The 7730-nt window shown below is 67.5% G+C and overlaps 2 protein-coding genes across 2 annotated transcripts in view; one reads left to right on the top strand and one right to left on the bottom strand.

The window, feature by feature from the left end:
• Nucleotides 1-111, top strand: part of EPHA1 (EPH receptor A1) — a 27464-nt gene extending 27353 nt beyond the window's left edge. Inside the window, exon 20 of the mRNA XM_007956614.1 lies at nt 1-111. This exon is cut by the window's left edge and continues 13 nt beyond it. Within this exon, the coding sequence (XP_007954805.1) occupies nt 1-111 (111 nt within the window).
• Nucleotides 112-699: 588 nt separating this feature from the next.
• ZYX (zyxin) lies at nt 700-7727 on the bottom strand (the record flags this gene model as incomplete). The annotated part of the gene is made up of 9 exons (XM_007956591.2): nt 700-804; nt 1170-1290; nt 1869-2047; nt 2208-2377; nt 2825-2945; nt 6057-6581; nt 6675-6767; nt 6853-7052; nt 7541-7727. Coding segments are annotated over 9 exons (1701 nt in total), but the record flags the coding sequence as incomplete, so codon positions are not given.
• Nucleotides 7728-7730: the final 3 nt, after the last annotated feature.

The following is a 7730-nucleotide window of genomic DNA, read 5'->3' as shown; positions in this document are numbered from 1 at the left end:
CGGCTGAGCCCTCACACCCGGTCCCCCCCCAGGGACCTGACTCAGATGGGGATCACCCTGCCTGGGCACCAGAAGCGTATCCTTTGCAGTATTCAGGGGTTCAAGGACTGAGCCCCACCGCGGAGCCAGGATCCCGCCGTGCACCCCATCTTCCTGGCCGGATGGGCCTCTGGTGCTGTGCCCACCCCCATGGCCCGCCTGGCTGTGGCTGTGGGGGCCTCAAGGGCGATGTGGGGGGCTAGGTTTAATATATGCACACACGTATCTATTTTTATAAATAAACAGGACCAAGTTCTTGCCTGGTCCATTTCTTACCCCGGCCCCTAATCCCACCCTAAGCACCAAGCACCACACCCAGAATTCTGGAAAAAGATTCTTTATTGCAGCTGTGGCCACAACCTGGCAGCTCTGATGGGGGCGGCCATCCCGCCCCCCAGGCTCGGCACCCCCTTCAGGAGTGGGGTGCTGGCTGGCAGCAGTGAAAGCAGCAGTGAGGCCTGGTACCCCTGGGCAGGAATGGGGGGAACCATGGGGCCCTGTGGAGTGGGGGGGGAGGGGACCGTGACTCAGGCCTTACAGCCTGAGGGGGGTGGGGATGCTGGTCAGGGCCCTGGGTCCTGCTTGGGGCCGCAATGAAGGTGGAGCTGGAATGGAGGGCCCCCCCCCCACGCGGCAGGCCGGGGCCTAGGAGGCTGGCCCTCAAGTCTGGGCCCGAGCGGTGTGGCACTTCCGGCAAAGCACATGTCCATCCAGGGGGAAGCAGCCATTGTCATCAGCCTCGATGGACAGGGGCTTCCCACAGTCCTGGGGGAGGAAGAGTGGCCTGACTGGGCCTGGTCCCCACACCCCTCCCCGTGCACAGGGTCTTCCCAAGGCCCAGAGCTGCCCCGGTCCCAACCACCTCTGGTCCCCACCTCTCTCTGCCCAAATGGGCAGTGGGCAGGGCTGCTCCAAGGTGCCCCCCACTGTCCCTAGCCCTCCTCACATCCTGACTTCTTCCACCCTCTCCCCAGACTGCACCCCCCTCCCCTGGCCTCAGGCGTCCCTCCAGGTCTCTCCACAATGCAAGATGACCACCCACAGGGTGACCTCTAGAATGAAACGGGGGCCCCCAACACGTTGGTGAGCAGCACCCCGCCCCCGGCACGCCCAGAAGCAGGAACACAGACCTCACACTTGTAACAGTTCATGTGGAAGTTCTTTTCCAGAGCCACCACCCGCACGGTCTCATCCCGGCCGGGCTCTGGCATGATGGGCTCCGAACAGACAGAGCACTTCGGGGCGTACTGCCTGGGGGGCAGAGGGGCACGGCGGTGACTGCAGGGGGCACAGAGGGCCCAGACCCCCACCCACACTGCGTCCCACCTGCAGAAGGTCCTCGGAACAAGGACCAGCCTCCTGACTGGCCTCACAAGGGTCTCCGCCCCTCGCTCACCCCCCAGACATCATCCTGACACACCTTCGCTGCCTTCTACCCCACCACGTGCAGGAGGGACCCTCTTGCCCAGCCTGGTCCCAGACCCTTGCCCAGCCCAGCTCTGGGGTGGCTACGGTCCTCAGGGGGCCATGGAGAGCCTGGGGGAGTACAGTGGGAGGTCAAGGTCTGGCCCCAAGTGAGGTCCTCAAATGAGCCCCTCAAGAGTATGGTCAGAGGGGAACCAGACTCGGGTCTCACAGCAATGCCCCTTAGCTAGCGATGGGGTTTTGCTGGGAAAAACTGAGTCTGTGGGGGTCCAGACCCAGACTGTGTGCAGAAACAAGCCCCTCACTCAGTGTACAGGACACGATTCACCCAGAGTGAGCTCGGCCCTCAGGCAGGGATGCCGCCAGCTTCGGCCCCCAGGATGCCAGGAGGGGCAGGCCCTCACCTGTGGTAGTCAGGGACGCAGTGGGGCCGGTTGGCCTGGTCCACGATGAAAGAGGTGCCCTCCAGGGGGCAGGCGCACACCACACAGGTGAAGCACTGTGGGTGGTAGGCCCTGCCGGTGGCCCTCAGCATGCGCTCTGTGATGGGCTGCCCACAGGTGCTGCACTTCTCCAAGGTGTCCTGCAGGCACGAGGGCAGTGGGCAGGGGCTCCAAGGCCCCCCACCCGGCCAGCTCCTGCACCACCCCACGCTGACGCCCATTCCCAGCCCCCAGGTCATGCTGCATGGGCAGGCGTCCCGAGGCCCCACCCGGCAGCCCCTCGTGGCTGTCCCCACTCACGGTGTAGCAGCCCTCGCAGTGGGGCGCCCCCTCCAGGCTGTAGAACTGCTGTCCCTGCAGCTGCCGAGCACACTGGTGGCAGGTGAAGCAGGCGATGTGGAAGAGCTGGCCCAGAGCACGGACCGCTGGCTGGGCCCGGGCCAGGGGCTGCTGGCAGCGGCCACAGAGCTCTGCGGGGGCCGGGGAGCTGGGCGTCAGCGTGAGGGGGACACGGGGGGCATGGAGGTGGCGGGGCCCACTGCTGGCGGCCATGGCCACAGAGCTCTATAGGAGCCGGGGAGCTGGGCGTCAGCGTGAGGGGGACACGGGGGGCATGGAGGTGGCGGGGCCCACTGCTGGCGGCCATGACCACGGAGCTCTATAGGAGCCGGGGAGCTGGGCGTCAGGGTGAGGGGGACACGGGGGGCATGGAGGTGGCGGGGCCCACTGCTGGTGGCCATGGCCACAGAGCTCTATAGGAGCCGGGGAGCTGGGCGTCAGCGTGAGGGGGACACGGGGGGGCAGGGGCAGAGGTGGCGGGGCCCACTGCTGGCGGCCATGGCCGCGGAGCTCTATAGGAGCTGGGGAGCTGGGCGTCAGCGTGAGGGGGACACGGGGGGCGTGGGGCCAGGGCTCACCGCTGGGGGCTGCACCCGGCCTCTGGGGCTGCTCCATGTCCTGCATAAGTTGCTGGGTCAGCTGCTCCAATTCCTCCACCTCCTTCAGCGTCAGGGGGCCAGGGGTCCCAGAGGAGCGCACCTGAAACCCCAAGGCCTCCCTCAGGCTGTGAGGTCCTCTTCCCAGCTTCCTGGAGGCTCGGGGCTGACCCTCCAGGCGGTGTGAGCCCATGCCCATCCCAGGCCCCACACAAGTAACTGAGGGAAGGGACGCCCCTGAGCCTAGACACGTCCACCCCTTGCCCGGCCCTCCCTGGGCGGCACAGACAGGCCAAGGATGGGCCAACACAGGCCACAAACAGCAGCTCAGCTCACAGAAGCGCCGACACGCCATGGCCACGCAGACGCCACGAAACATGCCACAGACCACCCAGGCCACACAAGGCGGGGGACACCTACCGTCCGCCTGCTGCCAGGCAGCGGGAGCGTGAGGACACAACACAGGTGGTGTGGTTAGAGCCCAGGCCCCAGGCTGCCCCAGAGCTCCCGGCCCCCACACTGCCAGGCAGGGGATGGTGGAGCCAGGTGGGGCAGAGGCTAGGGGGCACTGTTGCACCCCCAAGAATGGAGATGGTGCCTCAGGCTGTGCCTGACCCGGAGACACTTGGTAGGAGGACCGGCACTCCTCCCAGAACTGCACCCCCCACCACGGACCAGAACCCCCGCCAACCATCCTGCCTGTCCACGGCACCTTTCTCTTTGCTAGGCCACTAATCCAAGGGGAGCACCCGTCCCTCCATCCAGAGCTGTGAAGGCTTCTCGGCCAGGGAGCAGCGTTCCACCACCGTCACACGCTCCTGAGCCTGCCTGGTCCCCTGTGGACTCCCATGTCCCCCTGTTCCCTGACAGGGGTCCTCCTGGACCCATTCACAGCACAAGGTCACTCTTGGCTCTCCGTCCTCCGCCAGTGGCTCCATGAGGCAGCAGATGGGACAAGGCCACTGCTGGGCCACTCTCCCACTCCATTTCCCTGGCACCATGAGCTGGTCACTAATCCACCTGGACACCCACAGTCCTCCCAGGTGCACCTGCTCACTGCTGCTCCCCGCTGCTTGTCAGCTGCTACACCAAAGGCACGCAGACGTGACCTCCTCAGTGCCACCTCAGTCACTGTCCAGCATGGGACGTGGGACCCTGGGGCCTCCGCTCTGCCAGCTCTGCCACCTTGGGCTTGAGGCCCCCAACCCTCCCATACCACACCCACTGCTCCGTGGTCCCGCTCACAAGGCTGAGTCCTCCACACCAGCCCTTCCCAGTTCCCAGCATCCTTCTCGTCCTGCCCCAGCCTGTTTCTCCAAGGAGCTCACCACCATCACTAACCTGGTCCAATCTCCTGTGCCGCCCCAGCCCCTGCCGCCAGCTGCAGAGCCTTGGAGAGCTGGTCACCCGGCAGGGGAGCATACAGCGCCTTGGTGCCCTCCCCGCCTCACTCCTGTCTGGGAATGGGCTCTGGGGACGCCCAGTCGGCTTCCCCACCGCAGCTGCTCCCAGCCTTTCCGTCCCCACAGGCCCCTGACGGCTTCGCCCCTCACTCAGGATGACCTCACAGCCTGTGGAACAGAGAAGCTGGAAGCCGGCCAGTGTCTGCTCCCTCCCCATCTTTGCTCCGCAGAAAACGGCGGGACGCGCGGCCCTCGCCCCTGGCGGCCTGCACCAGGGCCGCCTCCGGACCCGGGCTGTCACAGTGCCTGCCCACCCGCCCCCCGGGCCATGGCCCTCACTGCTCACAGCCCTGCCCCGGGCCCCTCAGGGCAGGGAGCTCTTGTCACAACTGTCCCTCCTTAGCCCCTTCCAGTCTGCCCCAGGACCCAAGGGGGCCTGCCCGTGGCCACCTAAGATGTCCTAACAGTACGTGGCTGGCCTCTCGCCCGTTTTCCTCAGTCCTCCGCTGAAGAGTGCTGCAACCTTGTCCTCTCTTCACTGTCCTCAGCAACACCATGTGGCCATTCGACTCTGCCACCCCTCAATCTTCCCCACGATGCCCCATGCGCCCCTCCCGTCACCGCCACGGCGCACGCACCTGCAGCAGGAAGTCCACCCTCCATGGCTAACTGCCGGCAGCTCCCCTCAACGTCCTGCTCCAAACGGAGCTCCCTCCTCTTCCCTGCAAGCCGTTTCCCCTCCGGACTTCACTTCTCTATCTGGTTCTCCCCGCCGCCTGCAGCCTCCTCCGCTGCCAGCCCTCCTCCTCGTGCAGCCTTATCAGTTCCCAGCCCAGCCACGGCCCTTCCTCTGCAGCAGCCTGGACTTGGAACCTATTGTTCACTGGCCAAAGTCACTGTGGCCCCAGTACAGACCGCACACCTCTGCTGGGAACACCCCCAAAGTCGCCAAAAGCACTATTTTCACTGCCCCCACCCCAAAACCGCAATGACTCGCCCTCGCGTTTCCTCTGTCCCAGCCCCACCGGCCGCTCCCACCCAGCTACTTTCTCTTCTCCAATACCCTGTGCACCGTGCCCTAGGGTGGTGCCCACTGGTTCCCTGTCCCGGCCCTTCCATCCTCCACCCTCCCTCCCGGGCACATCAGCTCCCTGGAGCCCTCCTCAGCTTGCAGTCTCCACGCTGGGCCCTGGTCTGCACCCTTGCGGGACAGGGCTCTGTGGCGCTCACGGGTACCTGGCATTCCTGCCTGTGTGTGTGCGTATGCACAGGCATGGTGTCCCCTAGGCCGCCAGGCGAGATGACCCTCTGCTGGCCAGACCCTGGGTGCTGGCGGCAGGAAGCCCGGAGTCGCTGCTTCCCTGGGGCATTCAGGCCAGGAGCCTAGGCCCATCTGCGGGAGCTCACTTCACTGCACAACCCCAGTGTCAGGTAGCGTGTTCAAGATGGGCCTCTGAGCCTGGCCTGCGGTCACCCACCCTCTGAGCCCCGGGTGTCCCTCCTGTGTCCTGAACACCCCGGCACCACAGAGCTGGCCTGGCCATGCCACCATTGCCCTGTTCTGACCACAGGATGGGCCACGGGCAGGACCACAGAGGCCCTCAAGAAGAACGCAGATTGGACGCCCAGTCAGTGATCTACGCTGGTCCCCACCCTCAGGGGACCCTGCCAGGTCCTTCCTCTTCTGCTTGGCCCTGGCCCAAGTCAGGGAAGCTCCCACACCACCACTCAACTCCCACTGTGCTCGCCTTCGTGCCTGCTCCAGACTCGGCCCTGCCCTGCCCCCGGCGCCTGCGGCCGCCCTCCCTCACCTGGTTTGGAGCCGGTGGTGGCGGGGCCACCGACTGCTGCTTCTGCGGCACACGGGGCTTCTCCCTCTGCTGAGCAGAGGTGACACCGGAGGGCTGATGGGAGCCTGTGCCCACGGCAGAGGGAGCTTCAGGAGACCCCAACTTCTGACTGGGCTGTGGCGCAGGTCCACTTGGGGCTCCAGGGCTGAACTTGGAGGCCACAGGAGTAAACCTGGGAGCCACGGGAGAAAACTTAGGGGCTGGGGGACCTCGCGGCTGGGTGTGGGCCAGAGACACAGGCTGGGCCTGGGCAGGAGCCGTGACCCGGGCAGGAGCGGGGGCCTGGGGCTGGGCCTGGAGCTGAACCTTAGGCCAGGCCTGGGGCTGAGTCTGGCTCTGGGGTAAGGCCTGAGCCTGGGACAGGGGCTGGGAGCTAGAGGGGGCCTTCCAAGGAGGCAGGGGTGCTGCCCCTCCAGTTGCAGGCCTAGGACTGGATTTGGGAGTGAAAGGCGTGGCCACCGGTGGAGGCACATATCCAGAGGACACCTGCAGGGAGGCGAGGAGAGAGGACTGAGGTCAGAGACCACGCCCTCAGGTGCCCTAGTCCCTACGCCCCGCCTCTCCTCTCCCAGCCCTCACCCGGGCCTTGAAGGGGTCGTTCTTGGTCATGTCGTCCAGCAGCGAGGACAGCGAGTCCATCTCCAGGTCAATGCTGCTCACCTTCTCCCTGGACTGCAGGTCAGGGTCAGAGGGGCCCAGGCCTCCATTCCGTCCACCCACCCACGCAGGCAGCGGGGAAGGAGCCGGGCCTCCCTACCTGTGGTGGGAGCCGTGTGGCCGCCTCCGGCCCGCCCTCCTCCTCCAGCGGGGGCGGCGGCGAAGGGAAGAGCTCGTCCTCCAGGGGTGCAGGGGGGAAGGGCTCCTCGATCGGGGGCGGGGGCGGCGGGAAGGGGCCGCCCAGGGCACCCTCCGCGTCCTCAGCATCACCGAGCGGCGGAGGGGGCGGCAGGGGAAGGTCTGGGGGGAGCGCCAGGGGGTCGTCAGCAGAGGCCCCTCCCTCACCTCCGCCTCCAGGCCCCCTCCATCGGCCGCCCCAGCCCTGCGCCCAGCTCGCCCTGGGCCCGCGGACGTGAGAAGGGCCGCAGGGCGCCGGGTCAGACGGGGCACCGCCCGGCCCCACTGCGCAGAGCGCCCCCCGAGGGCAGGAGTTCTGGCGCACAGCCGCCCGGGCCGGCGGCGTTTGGCCCGGCCTCAGGCCTTGGCTCCCGGCCACGAGCAGCGATGAGTAAGAACTGCTCGGCCCGGGGCTCTGCAGGCGGCCCACCGGGGGTCCCTGCGCCCGCCCTCGCAGCCCCGGCCCGCTGGAGCCCCCTGACCCGTCCCGGCCCTTCCTCGGGCCCCGCAGCGCTGCAGCCCGGCACTTCCCGTCCCCGGCCGGCCGCCGCCCCACCGTCCCCCCGCACCCCTCTGCACCCCGTTACCCAGGCGGGCCCCCACCGGCGTACCTTCGGGGGGCGGCGGGGGAACCTCGCCCGCCCGGCCCATCTGCGCGCGCTGCGGCCCGGCGGCCGCGGGCAGCTCGCCGTCGCCGGGCCGGAAGGGGTTCACTTTGGGCTTGGGGGCCACCACCGGGCCGAACTTCTTCTGCGGCGCGTAGAAGGCGGGCGCCGACACGGCGGCGGCGGGGGGCGGGCG

This window comes from Orycteropus afer, unplaced genomic scaffold (assembly GCF_000298275.1).
Source record: "Orycteropus afer afer isolate SDZICR_OR568_19922 unplaced genomic scaffold, OryAfe1.0 scaffold00638, whole genome shotgun sequence".
In the NCBI taxonomy this organism is placed as follows: Eukaryota; Metazoa; Chordata; class Mammalia; order Tubulidentata; family Orycteropodidae; genus Orycteropus; species Orycteropus afer.
The sequence above is the reverse complement of the archived record's forward strand: the minus strand, read 5'-3'. Positions and strand labels throughout refer to the sequence as shown.